Source organism: Giraffa tippelskirchi, chromosome 2 (genome assembly GCF_054371585.1).
Source record: "Giraffa tippelskirchi isolate mGirTip1 chromosome 2, T2T-mGirTip1v1.2.pri, whole genome shotgun sequence".
Lineage (NCBI taxonomy): Eukaryota > Metazoa > Chordata > Mammalia > Artiodactyla > Giraffidae > Giraffa > Giraffa tippelskirchi.
The window spans coordinates 95,803,352-95,822,905 of NC_137276.1; the positions used below are offsets into that span (position 1 = coordinate 95,803,352).

General features: G+C 47.4%; 1 protein-coding gene and 1 non-coding gene across 13 annotated transcripts in view; one reads left to right on the forward strand and one right to left on the reverse strand.

The window, feature by feature from the left end:
* ESYT3 (extended synaptotagmin 3) overlaps positions 1 to 19,554 on the reverse strand; it is a 54,950-nt gene that overhangs the window by 26,812 nt on the left and 8,584 nt on the right. For 7 of the 12 annotated variants that reach the window (XR_014077991.1, XR_014077989.1, XM_081574040.1 and 4 more), the window contains exons 2-4: positions 6,711 to 6,752; positions 5,028 to 5,162; positions 857 to 933 (exon numbers count right to left, since the gene is read on the reverse strand). Coding sequence is in view for 9 of the 12 variants with exons in the window: in XM_081574040.1 (XP_081430166.1) it covers positions 857 to 933; positions 5,028 to 5,162; positions 6,711 to 6,752 (254 nt within the window). In the remaining 3 variants the exon portion in view is untranslated. The remainder of the gene's footprint in view (positions 1 to 856; positions 934 to 5,027; positions 5,163 to 6,710; positions 6,753 to 19,554) is intronic. The other 5 variants (XR_014077990.1, XM_081574039.1, XM_081574037.1 and 2 more) reach the window with 1 other exon arrangement.
* On the forward strand, positions 15,875 to 15,947 carry TRNAE-CUC (transfer RNA glutamic acid (anticodon CUC)). Its single transcript has one exon. It is a non-coding gene; the product is annotated as a tRNA-Glu (tRNA).

Consider the following 19,554-nt stretch of genomic DNA (forward strand, 5'->3'; position numbering starts at 1 on the left):
GGGTGCACTAGGTGACTTTGACCAGTGCCCCAACTATTCACACAAGCATCCTGTGGCAGTCTTGGGGCCACAAGGGCACAACTGCTAACAGTATCTTAATACTCTTGAGACCAGCCCTCACATGGGGATGGATATTCCCAGTTGCTTCCTGTCTTCCCAGTGTGTTCTCAGCACCAGCCTCTGGGCTAAGGACAGGATATATATGGCACTGGAAAGGAACTGGCAACAGTGTGGAACCTTGGGAGTTGATCCTTGGTCCTTTAAGCACATTTTAAAGCCCATCACCTCCAGGAAGACTTCCTGGATTGAACCTCCATTCTCTCTGACTCAAGCCTATTATCAGCTTCATTCAAAATAGATATCCTTGCCTGATCCACTAAACAAGTCACTCACATGTCTTTGAATCCTTTAGTTTTTCTGAGGTGCCACAGAGCCCAGTTCTCCCGCTGGCTTCTCACAGCCTGTGCTCTGAGCTCCCTGGGCCACACCACAAGTCCCCACATTTTCCTGTCACACTTGCTCTCTCTTGCTACATCCTCTGTGAGACAACTGATCTGACCTTCCAGGTGACTGGGCTCTGGCCTCCAAGAAAGCTCTGCTGCCTGGGCCTTGGTACCCAAAGCACACGTGGTGCCTGGTCTGTGGGAGGAGCCAGGCCTAGTGGCTCCCTTGGTACCATCCTCCCCATTCCAGTAGGGACCCTATGCTCCAGCCTAGCTGGATGAAGTGGCATATGTGCCATGAGAGGCTTTCACACTCCACATGAGTGTTTATCTGCGACTCCATCTTCAACCTGGCTGTTCCCACAGTGCTCCCCCATCCCCCACACCGGGCCCCCGGGGGCACAAGGGCTCACCAGATCTGCAAGTCCAGGACCACCTGTCTGCGGTTGCGCTGGTCTGTGTGCACCTTTACGCCATTGACCCTGGGGCACTGGAAGAGATGCCAGGGTGGGGGTGGTGGTGGCAGGGAGTGGCCTGGTCAGCAGGGGCCTTGCATGGGGGGGCAGCAAGGGGTTGCCAGCCCTGCCCATGGGTTTCAACCACAACAACCCACGTGACCACTGCACTCCAGGGGTGAGCACAAACAGAAACCCACCCTGTAGACCCTGCCCATCTGTGGCATCCTGATACCTCCCTCTCCAAACAAACAAAATTTTCATAATACAGAAACAGTTCAATCAACCACACTATTATCCTTCTACTCTCTCCATGCAAAATGATACTTACAAATGCGTTGTCACATGAAAAGGTTATCAAAGAATACAGAGCCAACAATGCAGGAAAAACGTATTACAGGGATATGATGAGCAGTTCATTAAAATTATTATGTACATTTTTTCAGAGTGTGGTATGTATGATATGTCAGCTTTTTAAAAAGTATAACTTGTTATAATTTATTTCCTTATACATTCTCATATTTAACATTTATTTTTGTCTTGGTTTTACTTTTTAAGTTTAACATTCCTTTTCTTTAAGAGGGTCCCCCAAACTGTAGAGGCTTCAGATGGCACAGCATTTGGCTAGATGTAAAGACCCAGAAAAGCCAGCAGAAGCCTGGCAGGGAGGAAGGGCCTGTCACTGACTTGCCCCAGCCTGGAGTCTGCTCCCGGGCTGGGGGCTGGCCTGCAGGCACCTGTGAAAGCCCCACCAGCCCCAAGAGCCCCATTTGTGGAGACTGGCCCTGGAGCAGGCCGCCCAGTTGAAGGCTCCACCACAGAGAGGAGGGGTAGCCACTGCTTATAGTCTGCTCCGTGTCAGGCAGGGCGGTCCCAGCCCAGGGCTCATGTGAGGTGTGGGATGCCAGGCTGGTCAGGTGCCCCATGCGGAGCACTACTCACCTGGCCACGCACAGTGGCCCTGATGCCAGGCCTGTTAATCACGCTTCACAACCGCCCTCAGAAATGGGTCCTTTCCTCTTACAGATGAGGAAAGTGGAACTCAGAGAGGTTAAATCACTGGCCCAAGGTCATAACAGCAGTGAGCAGGGTTGGACATGGACACAGGAATCAAAGGAAGCAGGAAACACTCTTTGGCATGAAGGGAGTAGGTGGAGTGGGTGCACTGGGCCTGGCCAAGCACGGGAAGGTCTCAGGCAGAGTCCTCTGTGATGCCCCCCAGTGGAGAGGTGGGGAGGGGAGAGGGATGGGAGAGTTAGGAGGGGTGGGAGGAGCCAGGACACAAAAGACTTTGAATGCCAGGACCAGGCATTTCCCCTGCCGGGCCAGGGCATCCAGTCAGTCTGCAGGGCCCCCCGCCAGGTGCTCATGAGAGGGTGAAAATCACCCTTCAGGACCAGCCACCCCTAGTGAGGTAGGAGGCAGAGGGGCCCCAGGGCAGGACAGCTGGTGTTTGTCAAGAGGAGTAAAACTGAAGCTCTGTTTCCCCTAGACACTCCAAGGACAGTTAGTGCCAAGAGTTGACTCTGCAGTAAAGAGATAAGATGACTGCTCCTGAGGTCAAGGAAAACTTCCTCGTCTGTCTGCACATGCGCAGGAAGGATCCTTGGGGGTCAAAAAGGGAGGGGGAGCCACCCCATAATGTGTGACATGCACCCACCGGCCTCTGCGGCGGAATCCATTCTTAGCAAAAAGTTGTGCATGCACATTTGGGAGGGTTCTAGAACAGGTCAGATGTGGGGAAAGAAACCAGATAATTGGCCAAAGGTAAACAAAGACCGGGAAGGACTGCCCTATATAATGATTTAACCACCTCTTTCCTGCACTCCTCCTCATTATGGATGATGCCCACACCCTTTCTCTCTGGGTGTGTATTTCTGCATTGTTTCTGTCTTAAACTATTTCTGTGTGCTCTCACACATGTTATGATAATAAGCTTTGTGTCTCTGATAATAAACTTTGTATCTGTTTTTAAAGTTTTTGCCTCCTTGAAACACTTTTGCTTTCAGTGGGGGTAAAATGCCAGGGAGCAATACCAGAAATTTCAGCAACCTCAGATATGCAGATACCACTCTAATGGAAGAAAGTGAAGAGAAACTAAAGAGCCTCTTGATGAGGGTGAAAGAGGAGAGTGAAAAAGCTGGTTTAAAACTCAAGATTCAAAAACCGAAGATCATGGCATCGAGTCCCATCACTTCATAGCAAATAGAAGGGGAAAAAGTAGAAATAGTGACAGATTTTATTTTCTCGGGCTCCAAAATCACTGCACTGACTGCAGCCACAAAATTAAAAGATGCTTACTCCTAGGAAGAAAAACTATGACAAGCCTAGACAGCATATTAAAAAGCAGAGACATTACTTTGCCAACAAAGGTCTGTCTAGTCAAAGCTATGGTTTTTTTCAGTAGTCATGTATGGATGTGAGAGCTGGACCATAAAGAAAGCTGAGTGCTGAAGAAATGATGCTTTCAAATTGTGGTGCTGGAGAAGACTCTTGAGAGTCCCCTTGGACTGCAAAGAGATCAAGCCAGTCAATCCTAAAGGGAACCAGTCCTGAATATTCATTGGAAGGAAGGATTCTGAAGCTGAAACTCCAATAGTCTGGCCACCTGATGTGAAGAGACGACTCACTGGAAAAGACCCTGATGCTGGGAAAGATTGAAGGCAAAAGGAGAAGGGTGTGGCAGCAGAGGATGAGATTGTTAGATAGCATCACTGACTCAATGGACATGAGTTTGAGCAAACTCCGGGAGATACTGAAGGACAGGGAAGCCTGGTATACTGCAGTCCAGGAGGTCACAGAGTCAGTCACGTCTTGGCGACTGAACAACAACAAGCCTCTATCCCCTGATGGTGTGGCTTTCATCCAGGCTACCCAGGTGCAATTCCTGGGCAGGGAAATATCTCACTTCAGGACTTCTCACTGCTACCTCGCTGACATCACTAGGCCTGCTTCTGCTGCCAGCAAGGGACCACTTTCCAGCAGCACATGGTCCCACAGGCATCACCACCCGATGGGCAGCCTGGCCAGGCAGGCTCTGCTATAAACACAGCAGGCTGCAGGCTTCTTAACTCTTTGCCTGCTGTGTACCCCTCTGGCAAGTCCTCCCTGACTCCCACAGCCCCCATGCCACTCCACTCCTGAATCCAAGTGTTCCTCCATCATCACGTATACACTGCCAGGTCAGCATCTATCATCCACCAGCTTATACATCTGCCTCCACGGAAGGACAGAGTCCTTCCTGAAGGCAGGGGCACAGCCACAGCATCTCTGACTACAGAGCACGTGGCTGGGCTCAGTAAGTCATACATGAGTGAAGCAGGGAAAGAACAAATAGCCAACAGATGCTGAGATAAGCCAGTCCAGGCGGAGCCTGAATCAGAAACCCCGGGCTCAGGACATCCTGACCTGCCCCAACTCAGGCAGCTAGCTGGGCACACACCCTGGGGCTGGAAGACAGCTCTCAGCGGGCCAGCCTGCCCTCTGACCCCTGCTTATTCTGGGGCAGACCAGAGACCAGCACCTCTGGCTGATGGGGTGATGGACCTCACGGTGACTCTGCCTGGGGTACGCATTTCTGATGATTGAAATAAGACATCAGAGAGGAGCTATAGGGCAGGAAGAGTGAGGCAGGAGGATGGACCAGGAAACACAGCCTAGAATCGGGACAGGACATTAGGTGTGTTCAATACACACACTTTTATCCTGGGTCACTGAGTGCTGTCACAGAACCAGCATGGATTTGTAACACAGATTGCTAGCATCAGTTAGTAGAGACTTAGTCACTGCTGTGAAGCACTGACCATCCCACTCCATGAAGGTGAGTTCTCCCCAGCTGATGCTGACGTTAGCAAGCATGACTGGTAGATTTTTGTGCGGGTTGGCTTCCACCACATGGCGTGTTTTCAAAATTGTGCTTTAGAAGAACGGAATTTCCTCCCACTTCTGTCTCTGAGCCAGGCTTCCCTAGAACCCGCAGAGACAGTGGTGGGGGGACCAGGGGCTGAGGGGTTTATCCTGAGGCCAAGAGACTGTGAAGTGCAGGTGGCGGCTGGGCACCCTGTGAGTCAGGCGTGACCCCCCGCGGGGGCGGGGGAGAGCCTGATGCCCCTCCCGAGACAGCACCGACCTTCTGTCCAAAGTAGAGCTTGGTGAAGGCGAAGGTCCTCAGGTGCACACTCTTCTCCCGGATCTTGGGCTCCAGTTTCTCCCGGAACTTGTTTTCCATGATCATGCTGAGGTAGGGCCAGATCTGGGAGATGATCTGCGAGGACAGGAAGATGCCCTAGGTGCTCAGGTCTGTGCTCCCCGTCCCAGACCCACAGCTGCCCAGGGGCGGTCCTTACACCGCAGCACCCATCAGCCTGTCTGCCCGCCCCATCCCACCAACCTACCTGTCCATCTGTCTGCTCATCAAACGTTGGATAACTATGGCCATGATTCTCACTCTCACAGTGAGAGCCCAACATTTGCTGCCATTGTGCAGCCCACCAGGAAACAGTCATCCACTGAATTAATATGATGAAGCCCTTTAGTTCTGTGCTAAAACATATGCTAACCAAACCAACACTGTGGTGTAAATAAGAAGGAGCAGGTGCCAGAGGTTTAAGAAGAAGAAGAAAAGAAACCATAGAAGATAAATTTAAATTGTTTCCTATGGATTTGATTTTTTTCCTAAGAATCAGAAAAGGCTGCCTATAACTGAATTCTGCAGCAGGATGACTCATGGCGCTGGGAACCAAGTGTGGGACCTGGGGAGAGAGGGTGGCAGAGAGAGGGGACCTGGTGGCAGGAGATGGGTAACAGAGAGGGATACAGATGGCATTGGAGGTATGGGGTGAAGGAGCAACAGCCCATGTGTTCTTTTTGGGACAAGCTTACTCCCTCTTCATCTCTGGGACGTGGGCCTGCCTTTATTTTAGTCTTGTGTGTGTGTGCGCGGACCATTTTGTCTTTTACTGAATTTGTTACAATATTGCTTCTATCTTACCTTTTGTTCTTTTGGCCACAAGGCATGTGGGGTCTTAGCTCTAGCCAGGGATCAAAACCTGCCCCCCATGCATTGGAAGGCAAAGTCTTAACCCCTGGATCACCAGGGAAGTCCCTTGCGCTTTAATTTAAAGATGCAGCTCCCTCTTTTCAAACCCTAATCAGAGGAGACCGAAGGAGGTGAGTTTCAGGGCTTAATGCCCATCTCTCTCAGAGGCCTCAATGAGCCAGGCATTGTGATACTTTAATTACCTCATTAATCCTCACAACAACCCCATGAGGCAGGGACCATAATTATTCCCATTGCACAAAGGCGGGAAGCAGCTCTGAGACATCAGGGGACCTGCCCTGGTTTCATAGCCAGTGCTGCCAGATCGTGGCTGGGGACGAGGCGAAGCCCAGCAGCTGCTGTCAAATCCCTAATCACAGCCTTCCTCTCCCCAGGACACGCTGGTCTCAGCCTGGTGGGATTGGAGGCCTGCATTTCCCTCTGTACCTTCTAACTTTTCTGCTGTGGCCATGCATTAATTTTGCAATTAAAAGACAAAAATTTCACAATTAAAAAAAAAAACTTTTTTTAGGAAAAGAAAGTCATTGTCTGGTGACGAGAAGAACCCTGAGGGTGGGAAAAGTGGAAGGCTACCACCCTAGGGACTAAGGGCCATCTTTGGCTCTCAGACAAGGCTTCCACCAGGACTGCAGGCCTGCCTTGTTCACATAAGCTCCCCCAACACCCCTGATCCATCCAGGGTCCATGCCAGGCCCAGGGGGAGGACAAGGCCTGGAGTGAGGCCAGCGCCCCCAGGCCCCACCCCGGCCTTACCTTGTTGGCCCATTCAACCCGTTCCACGTCTGGGAAGTGGATCTAGGGAACAGAAGGCCGAAGAGGAAGTTAGACTTGAGACCTGCCGTCCTCTCAGCACCAGGCAGGCTCCCACTCCCAAGCACAGGAGCTTTGCTGAGACCCACCCTGGAGACCCAGAGCCCACCCTCTTCAGACAGCCTCCAGGAGAGGAACCAGCCCAATGGTGCCCACCCGCCTCAGACAACCTGACACTGATCCGACCCTGGCCGCCAGCTCCTGGGTGGGAGACATGGAAGGGCCGTTCTGCAGTGACCCTCCACCCTCACCTTCCTGATGGAAGCATAGAACCCCAACCTGGGCCTCCCCCAGGGTGACACCTGAGTTGGCTTCTTGCAAATTCCATCCCCCTTATTTTAATGATACAAGTAATCATAGTCTCTGCAGAAATTAGAAAATACAGCTAAACTAAAGGAAAAATATTTTATCAGAGAACACTGCCTGGTAATAACTGTCATTACCAGGTTGATTTCCAGGCTCTTCTAGAAACAAGTGTCTGTAGTTTTCACAGAAACTGAGGTCACAGTGCTTTTACTTAGCCTGCTTTTTTTCACTTAACAATATATTATGACGGTGCTGACCCAAAGGTAACTGTTGCCCATTTGAAAGGCCAACAAGGGCACCCTGCCATTTTCAGGGGCAACTACAGAGTGGGGGTACCCCCACACCTCCCTGGGCCCCACCCAAGGCTTCCTGTCCCCAGCAGGGAGGCCCCTCGGGCCAGGTCCTGTATTCACAGCCCCAGGCTCTAGGCCTGCCAGGTGAGTCCTGCCACATCCCTCGTGGCGGACAGGGGGAGGTCCCTGTGAAGTGACAATTCTGTGGCCTAACCTTCGTATGACATGATTCTGAGGGTGCTAAACCCCTCCCCACAAGAGCCTCAGTCTCAGAATGTCTACTGAGCTTAGTATCCAGCCCCCACTCCAGTCCCACCATCACCACCACCACCACCAAGATTTTCTGGGATGGACAGAGTAAGCGTGTGTGCATGTGCCATGGATCCATAAAACAGAGGTGATGTCGTTTTACTGTCACCCTGCCCCAAGTGTCTGGAGCATGAAGTCAACTCCACATCAGGTTCATGGTGGGCCTGGGACCTCCTGAGGAGGAGAAAGGGCCAGCCCTTCCCACCCTGGGAGCTCAGAGGCACACTGTCCAGGGACTGAGTATATGTGTCTATACAGCACACATGCCTAGCACAGCCCTGCCAACTGCCAGGTCCTGTGCTGCCCAGGGATGCCCCCAAGGATCCAAACACAGACCGAGGCCTCGTCCACCTCCCCAGGAGAACAGCCATTCCCAAAGGAGGAGAGAGAGACTTCATTCTCTCATGAGCAATATTTTTTTTGTCCTGTTTTTTAAATTTTGGCTGCACTCAGTAGTTTGCAGGATCTTGGTTCCCCAACCAGGGATGGCACCCATGTCCCCTGAAGGGGGAGCGAGGAGTCCTAACCACTGGACCACCAGGTAATTGGAGCGGTTGTTAACAGTCTGAGAGGTTAGAGGAGCCCAGTGCTTCTGAGACCCCTGGAACATCACACCATCCTCCCAGGCTCAGCTTCCCCAGCTCCAGGCCTGGGGCTGATACCAACTTGGAAAAGAGTCTAATATTCCCAGGTACTGCCAATACTGCCTGGTTCCCAGACAGGGAGCCAGTCCAGCCCAGGAACAGAAGGGGATAATGGAAAAGGAATCTTGCGGGGAGTGGGGCAGGAGCCCAACCAGTTCACCAAACTGGGTTCCAAGCCAGTGCAGGGGAGACTCCTCCATTGCTCCTGGGTACACTCACTACCCAGCACTGAAGTAAAACTCCTGCATGAGGGGCTGAATCAGACCTCTTTCTTCCCTTCGATTGCTCCATTCACCCCCCTCTTAGACCTCCCTTCTTCTGGGCAGCCTTCTCAGAGCTCTCAGGTTGGGACTCAGTGTCCCGATTAGGTGTTGCTGCTTCTCCATCACAGCTTTCAACACGACTTATTAAAATGCTTGGTCTTCTGCCTGCCTCCTCACCGCACAGCAAGCTTTGGTGGACTGACTCAGCTGTGCTCCTTCTTAGCGCCTACCTCTGGTGTATGAATGTCTTAATAACTATTTGTGGAATGAATGAATGTATGAATGAATGAATGTGGAATGAATGAATGCTCCTGTCCTCAAGGAGCTCCCAGGATGCTAAAGGAAGCATGCCATTAACAGGCTATTCCAGTACAGGATCAGCACCCAGGCTGGGGCAGCAGGGCCCCACAAAGGGGAGAGTTTGGTTACAGTGGGGCTGTCACTGGAGCCTCAGCCCCTCTCCTGCCCAGGCCTGCTGGCTGGACCTTTCATATCCTTCCTTCCACCTTAACTTCCCATCCCGCCCCCACACACCCTATACACATACCCCTTCCAATGCCCTGCACCCCCGCCAAGGTGGTTCTCTCCCCCGGAAGCTGAGAAGTTCTGATCTGCTGGATCCTGGAAAGGTGATCCAGCGTGCTGGGTCTGACCTCACCCACACTTGGGATCTAGTCAGACAAAGATTCCCGCACTGCTTCCATCTACTAAATCAAGTGCACCAGGGTGGGGCTTCCAATTCATTTTTAACAAGCTGCTGGCATGATCCTGGAGTTCAGCCAGGGTTGGTTGTAAGGGACCACTGACCAGCCCACCACCTGCATTAGAGTGACCCACAGTCACCCTGAAGGGAGGACAGCATGGAAGGCCCAGGGCCCTCACTGAGTACGTCATGGTCTCTCCTGACCACCCTGGCCTGTATTTAAGGCTCCTGTCTAAGAGATGCCCCCAGAGAGCGAGTCTGAACCCCTGACACGAGCAGTGATTCAGACAAAGAGACCATCAAGACACCCTATTTCGCCTTAGGCACCGAAGGGCCTCCCTGGGCCTGAATCTTAGCCCTGTCACCCTCCTCCGGAAGACGACACAAATGCCGGGCCACCTCCTTTGTGACTATCCCTGAGTAAGTTCTGGACCAGGGAAGGAAACAGACAGGCTGACCTTTATGGAGCAACTGCTCACACCCAGTGCCTCGTCAGCCCCATGCGGACAAACGAGTCTTTCTCTCATTATAATTCAGACCTTTCCCGACTCCAAATTCTCAAAGTTATTCTATGTTTTTATCTATTGGCTTTGTGTTTTAGTTTTCACATAAAAGGAAGGTCTTCAATATGTCTGGAATCTTTTTTTTTTTTATAGTGGGTGAGATAGGTATATAATTTATCCACAGACTTGAAGGCAATTTTCTAAGAAGAAGAAAGAGGAGAAGGAAGATAAGGGGAAGGAGCACAGGAGGAGGAAAGAAAGGAGGGGGAGGGCTGGGTGGGGAGGTGGAGGAGGTGGGAGATTAGTTCACGTTTCCTACTAACTAGTAAAGTTACTTCCTCACACATGAGCTTCTCATGTGCACCTCGGTGTGTTTCAGGACTTGGCCTTGAACACCATGGTCTGTTTGCCTGTTCTGGCATCACTGCCAATTTTAATCTCTGTTACTTCACAATATAACCTGGGGTGGGGTGATTCCTCTCTTTTTGCTTTTCCAAACTGCTTTAGATAATAGTAGGTATTTCTGCTTCCATATGAATTTCAGAATCATCTTGTCAACCTTCCCCCAAAATATCCTCCTGGGATTTTGATGGTTATATTTCCAAATTCATAGATTAATTTGTGGAAGAACTGACCTCTTTAACAGTATGACATTTTGCATCCATGAGCAGAATATTTCCCTTTATTTATTCATATTTGATTGTATTCACACTTAGGATCATAACCTTTTCTCTAAAGAAGTCCTACACATTTTTTTGCTACATTACTCTGTGGGTTTTGCAGTTACTAAAAATGATATTTTCTGGGCAACTTTTCTTGAAATTTGTTACCAGTTCTGTTAATTCTCATAGGTAATTTATACACATTTGTAATCTCCAAGTGATAACAATTTTTTTCCCCCACTCCTTATCCTTACACTTGTTTCTCTCAGCTAGTCCTCTGGCACTACACAGGCACTCGTGGTGACAGCAAGTAGCTCTATCTGGTTCCCGACCCCAAAAGGAAGTTTCTCCATTAAGCATGATTTTTGCTATAAATTTGGGAAGACAGCCTCTATCAGACTGAGGAAGTTCTTTTCAATTTCTAAACTTCCAAGAGCTCTCATTATAAATGGGTATTGAACTGTATTCAATACTTTCTCATATCTATTGAGCTACTCAAGTTATTTTTTCCCTTTCATCCATTAATGTGACCAACTTAATTGATGTTTCTTTCTAAACCAGAACCATCTCTCTTTCCTGGGATAAATCCTACTTAAAATATTTAGTTAGCCTGATATCTCACTTAGGTTTTATACACTAATGATTCAAAGTGATACCTACAGCGTAAGTCCCCTTGGACTGCAAGGAGATCCAACCAGTCCATCCTAAAGGAAATCAGTCGTGAATATTCATTGGAAGGACTGATGCTGAAGCTAAAACTCCAATACTTTGGCCACCTGATGCAAAGAACCAACTCATTGAAAAAGACCCTGATGCTGGGAAAGATTGAAGACGGGAGGAGAAGGGGACAACAGAGGATGAGATGGCTGGATGGCATCACCGACGTGATGGACATGAGCTTGAGTAGGCTCCGGGAGTTGGTGATGGACAGGGAAGCCTGGCATGCTGCAGTCCAGGGGTCACAAAGAGTCAGACACGACTGAGCAACTGAACTGAACAGCTTTTGTTCTTAGACAATTTCTATCTGATTTTGATATAAAGATTTTATGAATAATTATAAAATGAGTGGGACAGCTTTCCTTATCTTATTTTCTGAAACAACGTGTAAATATAGGAATTATCTGATTGATGGAAATTAATATATCTTAACCTATAAAACCATCTTAGCCAGAGACTTTTGAGGGTGGTTAATCACCATTTCTCTCTTTAGAGGTCAATGGTGTCTTAAAGGTTAAAGGTCTACTGATCTCTTAGTGTGGTAATCTTGACATTTATATTTTTCTAGAAATGTATCTAGTTCATCCAGGCTTTCAAATGTCTTGATACATAGTTATTTACAATGTTTCATTGTTTTAATCTGTTATACCTATATAGTTATTTCTGCCTTTTTCATTCTATAGTTTATCTTTTTTCATAATCATGCTTGACAAAGTTGTGCCTATTGGCCTGTTGTTTAATCTTTTCAGACAGCTAACTTCAGTTAATAATTTTCTTTACCTTTTTTATTTTTGGCTGCACTGAGCAGCCTGAGGAATCTTAGTTCCCAACCAAGGTTCAAACCCCATGCCTCCTGCACTGGGAGCATGAAGTCTTAACCACTGGACCGCCAAAGAAGTCCCTACTGTTATTTTAAAATTTTTCTTCATTTTCATCCTTATATTTATCCTGTTCTTCTTTCTTATTTCTTTGATCTAAACCTATTGTTCTTTCATTAGTCAAACTCTGAGTTTTAGAGTTGAATCATTTATTTTTCAATTTTTCTTATTTTATGATAAATTTAAAGTTATAAATTCCCTTACAATTTTTGACATCGTTTTTCATCATTATTCAGCTCTCAGTTTTTGAAATTTCCATGTTTTAAAAACAATGGTTTTTTTAAAATTTTTAATTGGAGGGTAATTACTTTACAATATTGTGGTGGTTTTTGCCATACATTCACATGAATCAGCCATAAGTGTACATGTGTTCCCCTTCCTGAACCTCCCTCCCACCTCCCTCCCCATCCCACCCCTCTGAGTCATCCCAGTGCGCTGGCCCTGAGCACCCTGTCTCATGCATCGAACCTGGACTGGCGATCTACTTCACTTATGATAATATACATGTTTCAATGCTATTTTCTGAAATCATCCCACCCTCGCCTTTTCCCACAGAGTCCAAAAGTCTGTTTTTACATCTGTGTCTCTTTTGCTGTCTCGCATATAGGGTCATCATTACCATCTTTCTAAATTCCATATATATGTGTTAATATACTGTATTGGTGTTTTTCTTTCTAAAACAATGGTTTTTAAATAGTAATATTTTAAATTATCTAGACATATACCTACAACTATTTATTATTGTTTTCTAATTTCATCTCTTTTTGTTCTGAACAGTCTGCTCATTGGAATATATTGATAATACCTTTGTGGCCTGGTACATGATTCATTGGAATATATCGATAATATCTTTGTAGCCTGGTATATGATTAATTCCTATGACTGTTCCACGTATGACCAAATTATTAATCACTGCCTTTAAATAGTCTATCCTTGTTTACTCTTTTGTGTACTTGATTTTTCAATTTCAGGGAGGAATATATGAAAATTTTCAAGCCCAACTGCTGATTTATCTAATTCTCTGAGCAGTCTGTGAGTTGTTGGCTTATATTTCAAGTTTATATTATGAAGTATATATATGACCATGATTATTACACCTTCTTAATTATGGTTCCTTTAATGAGCATATTGGAGAAGAGCATGGACTCCCACTGCAGTATTCTTGCCTGGAGAATTCCATGGACAGAGGAGTCTGGTGGGCTCCAGTCCATGGGGTGTAAAGAGTCAGACAGGACTGAGCAATGAACATTTTCATACTTTTATAAGAATATAACATCTGTCTTTAAGACATATCAGAGTTAATATGAAAATTGTTACTATGGGCTTTCTTTTATTTCAAAGTCGTCCAGTTGTATCTTTTTTCCATCCTGTTTTCAGCCTTTTTGAATTCCTGTTATGTCCTTTAAGAGTTACTTTAATCCCTTATTAGCCCCATTTTACAGATAATGAAACTAAGGCTGAGAGTGAACTTACAATCACCAGCTGTGGAGTACTAAAGCTGTGACCCAGATACAGGACCATCTGTGATTTTCCACTCTTCCACACTCACTGCTCTTATGAAATATTACATTCCACTGTTTTCCTCTCCTGCAGAAAGTCTGATTTGGCAGAGGACTGCCCTCATGGGACCTGAACCTTCACCAGTAGGCCACACTTTCTAGGTCACTAAGGGCTTCCCTGGTGGTAAAATATGGCAAAGAATCTGCCTGCAGTGCAGGAGATCTGGGTTTGATCCCTGGGTCAGGAAGATCCCTTGGAGAAGGGAATGGCAACCCATTCCAGTGTTCTTGCCTGGAGAATCCCATGGACAGAGGCAGGATACAGGTCATGGGGTCACAAAGAGTTGGACATGACTGAGCAACTAATACATGCATAGGGTTCCACAGACACTTTCATTTGATCCTCCTCCTGTTGTATAAAGTGAACAGCAAACACGCAATTATCCCCATTTTACATATGAGGAGAGGCTCAGAGAATAGCACTTGCCAACATCACCAGGAGATCAGAACTCATCTTCTCACCGAAGTCCAGCCTTCAGGTCTTTTCCCTCGTCCATTTGCTCTCTCCTTCCGCTGCCTGAAATGTCAGCGTCTGAAGTCTACTTCTTAGTGCTTTTCTAACCTACTCCTATGCATTTAAAATCCTTCCTCTTTTAACCTGAGTTTTCTCATCCATAATGTGGGCATGGTACTACCAACTTCACAGAGTTACTGAGAAAATTAAATAAAACAATTCAAGTATGGTGCTCAGTACACTTTCCAGCTCAGAGTAAATGCTCCAGAAACGGTGACTGTTGGTGGAAGGCATACAGACCTCAGAGGTACAAACACTGACACCTCTGACCTTAGGTACTTGCCAAGAACAAGATCATGTGGGTTGTATGTCTAGTTGTTTGAGCCAAAGTCCAGCAAATTCCCCGGGTCTCCTAGTGCCCACGGCTTTGCATTTTGGGAGACTGCTGAGAAAGGAGAACAGAAAATGAGAAGAGGATAACACATCTAAAACCGCTGAAGCACAAGAGGAAGGACCAGGGGTGACTGTTGTTTTTTTTCTGGCCTCTGCTGATTGGCTGAGTCCAATGTCAATCATGGGAAATTCTGCCCAATGGGGGCGCTCCAAATGTAGGCAGGGCAAAAGGATCCAATCAAAGCCTCTGCCTGTGTCTTTCCCTCCCCAGGTAAACAAAGGGAAGGCAGAAAAAGAAGCCAGGTTGGCTCACTCTCAGACTGAGTCCTAAAGTCACTTTCGTTCCAATTCCCATGAGCCTGGGAGTATCCAGGAGTCTCTGGGACCAGCTAGGATGAGAGACACACCCACCACCAGGCAATGCAAAGGGCTAGACTCTGAGCGGTTCTCAAACTTTTCTGTACAAAAACATCACCTAGAAAGCTGGTGAAATGTGGATTCTTGGTCAGGTCCCTCTGAGATTCTGACTCAGGAGGATGGGGCAGGGCCTCGAAACTTGCATCTTTAATAAGTTCACCTGCTCCTTCTGATCCTGGTGGTGGAGGATGCGAAAGCATGAGCGCTCAGGGCCTCTCAGGCTGGAGGACCTGCCCCAGCTCTAGAACAAGGCAGCCTTTCGGCTCCCCAGTGTTCCTGACCAGGGATATAGTCACAGCCTGTGTCTCCAGTGATTACTCTTAGGAGAACATCGCTTTGTCATCAAATTCTTACCAGTAGCCTACAGACCTCAATTCTTTTACAAAGGGAATATCTTTTGTGCCACAAAAAGCAAAGGGAGGCCATGAACTAACAGGTGAAAAACACAGTATCATGATTCTGCCTGGCTCAAGGCACTGCCCTGGCCTCTAACAGGTGTGTGGTTCTGAGTCCTTTCCTGCAGCCTCAGGTTTCTCCTGATTGAGAGGAGAGAAGTTGCTCAGTCCTGTGCTACCCACAGGATCTGCAATCCAGAGAGAGAAAGGACAAATGTACTTCTAAATAAAGACAGAGCTCTTGAAGGTTCATCTCCATAGAAACACGAACCCTCTTCTGACTGATGTATTACAGGTATGGGCAGTTCTCCAGAGCAATCCTGGAAAATTCAAAAGTTGCTGGGGCCTGCGGTCAAGTCACCAGGATCTCAGATGCCTGCTCTTCCACCCGCAGGAGCCCTCGGGCAAGTTTCAACAGATGAGCCCTCAGCCCACATCTAAGGCCTCCTTAAGCTAACACTGTCAGGCTGCTATTAGTGTACTTGGGCCAAAGCCTTCCAGGCAAAGTGGACTAATAATTTAATGACAAAATTTTTAGATATGGTCAAGAGTGGTGGTAATCAGAGCCAAGAGAGCCGAGAAAGACTGTAAATCAAACCAAGTCTGGGACTTCCCTGGTGGTCCAGTGGCTAAGACTCCGCACTCTCAATGCAGGGCACCCAGGTTCAATCCCTGGTCAGGGAACTAGAGCCACATACTGCAACTGAAGATCCTGCATTCCAGAACCAAGAGCCAGTGCAGCCAGATAAATAAATAAATATATATAAAACAAGTCTAAGAATTCTAGACTGGCAGAGGCCACCAAAATGGATCATGTTGGTGCTTCATCTTTAGGTGGTCACATGCTTTATTTCTTAAACTCTTTAGGAAAAGTGATTCGACAGTGGTGAGGAAATGGAACCAGAGTGTGAGGGCTGCATGCCATGGGGGTTAGGACCCACAGATGGGCTGGAGTTGGGCTGAGAGGCCTGGACAGGAGGTTCTGGCCACCAGACTTTCTCAGGAGGCAGGGGACTAGAGGGCTTCACTTACAGAGTGTGCCTGTCACTTGGTGAATCCTGCTTCCCTCTCACAGAGACAGTGGCTCCTCCCATGGGAGCAGCTGTGTACAGACATAGAGACACACACAGACACATACAGGTAGGTGGACACACACATGTAGACACACACACCAAGATATACACAGATGCACAGATTCATGTACACATACAGACACACACACCCAGAACTACACAGACCCATCCACAGAATCACTTGTTGTTCAGTAGCTAAGTCATGTCCAACTCTGTGACCCCATGGACTGCAGCCTACCAGGCTCCTCTGTTCTCCATTGTCTCCCAGAATTTGCTCAAATTCATGTCCATCAAGTCGGTGTGCTATCTAACCATCTCATCCTCTGCCACCCCCTTCTCCTGTCACCCTCAGTCTCTCCTGGCATCGGAGTCTTTTCCAATGAGTCAGCTCTTCGCATCAGGTGGCCAAAGTATTGGAGCTTCAGCTTTAGCATCAGTCCTTCCAATGAACACTCAGGGTTGATTTCCTTTAGGATTGGCTGGTTGGATCTCCTTGCAGTCCAAGGGACTCTTAAGAGTCTTCTCCAGCACTACAATTCTAAAGCATCAATTCTTTGGTGCTCAGCCTTCTTTATGGTCCAACTCTCACATCCATACATGACTACTGGAAAAACCATAGCTTTGACTAGACAGACCTTTGTTGGCCAAGTAATGTCTCTGCTTTTTAATATTTTTAATATGCTGTCTAGGTTGATCATAGCTTTTCTTCCAAGGAGCACTTGTCTTTTAATTTCATGTCTGCTGTCACCATCCACAATGATTTTGGGGCCCAAGAAATTTTGGGGCCAAATAAAATTCGTCACTGCTTCCATTTCTTAACCATCTATTTCTCATGAAGTAATGGGACCAGATGCTATGATCCTTAGTTTTTTAAGTGTTGTTTCAAGCCAGCTTTTTCACTCTCCTCTTTCACCCTCATCAAGATGCTCTTTAGTTCTTCTTCACTTTCTGCCACTGAATCATATGTACACACAAATATCTAAGTACGTACTCTCTTTTCTAGAAAGAAAAAGAAAAAAGCTTCTGGATCCTGCTCCAAAGGGCATTTCTATACACACACTCCTGCTGACTTATCTGATCTTGCCAACCCTTCCCCAATGGAAAGAAGAGAGAAGATCCTCTCCCAGGTGTCTGGCGGGGAAGGGGACGCTGCACAAGAGGCCTTGCTGGGCTCCTATCCTCTTGAGACAGTCCCTGCTCTGTGGGTGCCTCTGCAGAGTTCCTCCCCCACCAGAAAAGAGCCCATATTTCAGTCACTTATCTCCTGATGAAACATTGCCTTATATCCCTTTTTTCCTCTGTTCTTGGGAGGTAACCATTTAACCATGAAAACTGCTTTTTAAAATTATTATTATTTTTGACTGCACAGCACAGCATGTGGGATCTTAGTTCCCCAACCAGGGGCTGAATCTGGGCCCCCTGCATTGGAAGCTTGGAGTCTTAACCACTGGACCACAAGGAAAGTCCTGAAAACAGCTATTAAATCTGTTGCTTTTGGGGTGAAAATCACCCTGTCCAAAGTGCCTTAAGAGAAATAACTGCTTTGCCAGCTTGGAATTCCGTTTTGGGGCTTCCCTGGTGGTTCAGCAGCACAGAATCCACTAGTCAATGAAGAAGACCCGATCCCTGGGTTGGGAAGATTCCTCTGGAGAAGGAAATGGCAACCCAGTCCAGTATTCTTGCCTGAAAAATCCCATGGACAGAGGAGCCTGGTGGACTACAGTCCACGGGGTTGCAGAGTTGGACATGACTGAGCGACTAAACAATAACAACTGTTCTAGAATCTGTAGGTTCCTGAACAGCACAACCAGCCTTGAACCGTCCTCAGTTGGCTGGACTCAGCCAGATGACTGAGCAGACATATAACGTGGGTGGCAGGAGCCTGTCATCCCGGCTGAGGAGTAAGGGCTCAGAGCAGAGAGGGACTGCTCTGAGCTACCTGCAGAGTCATTGTTTCAACGCGTGCATGTGTGCGTGCAAAGTTGCTTTAGTCGTGTCCAACTCATTGTGACCCAATGGACTGTAGCCTGCTGGGTTCCTCTGTCCATGGGATTCTCCAGGCAAGAATACTGGAGTGGGTTGCCATGCCCTTCTCCAGGGGATCTTCCCGACCCAGGGATCAAACCCAGGTCTCCTGCACTGCAGGCAGATTCTTTACCACTAAGCCACTGGGGAAGCCCCACCTGAGTATAATCCTAAATTGCCAGAGTTCAGTGATCTGGCTAGGTCTGGTAATGCCTGGAGGGTAAAAAAACTTATCCTCTTGCTCATTAAATTAGTAAAAGGCCAACCATCCAATCCCAAAGAAGGGCAATGCCAAAGAATGTTCAAACTACCAGACAATCGTGCTCATTTCACATGCTAGCAAAGTCATGCTCAAAATCCTCCAAGCCAGGCTTCAACAGTACATGAACCGAGAACTTCCAGATGTACAAGATGGATTTAGAAAAGGCAGAAAAACTAGAGATCAAATTGCCAACGTCCGTTGAATCATAGGAACAACAAGAGAATTCCAGAAAAACATCTACTTCTGCTTTATTGACTATGCCAAAGCCTTTGACTGTGTGGATCACAACAAACTGTGGAAAATTCTTAAAGAGATGGGAATACCAGACTACCTTACCTGTCTCCTAAGAAACCTGTATGTGGGTCAAGAAGCAACAGTTAGAACCAGACATGGAACAACAGACTGGTTCCAAATCAGGGAAGGAGTATGTCAAGGCTGTATACTGTCACCCTGCTTATTTAACTTATATACAGAGTATATCATGTGAAATGCTGGGCTGGATGAAGCACAAGCTGGAATCAAGATTGCCAGGAGAAATATCAATAACCTCAGATATATAGATGCTACCACCTTAATGGCAGAAAGTGAAGAGGAACTAAAGAGCCTCTTGATGAAGGTGAAAGAGGAGAGAGAAAAAGCTGAGTTAAAACTCAACCTTCAAAAAATGGAGATCATGGCATTTGGTCCCATCACTTCATGGCAAACAGATGGGGGGAAAATGGAAACAGTGACAGACTTTATTTTCTTGGGCTCCAAAATCACTGCAGATGGTGACTGCAGCCATGAAAAGATGCTTGCTCCTTGGAAGAAAAGCTATGACCAACCTAGACAGCGTATTAAAAAGCAGACATTACTTGGCCGACAAAGGTCTGTCTAGTCAAAGCCATGGTTTTCCCAGTGGTCATGTACAGTAGTGAGAGTTGGACCATAA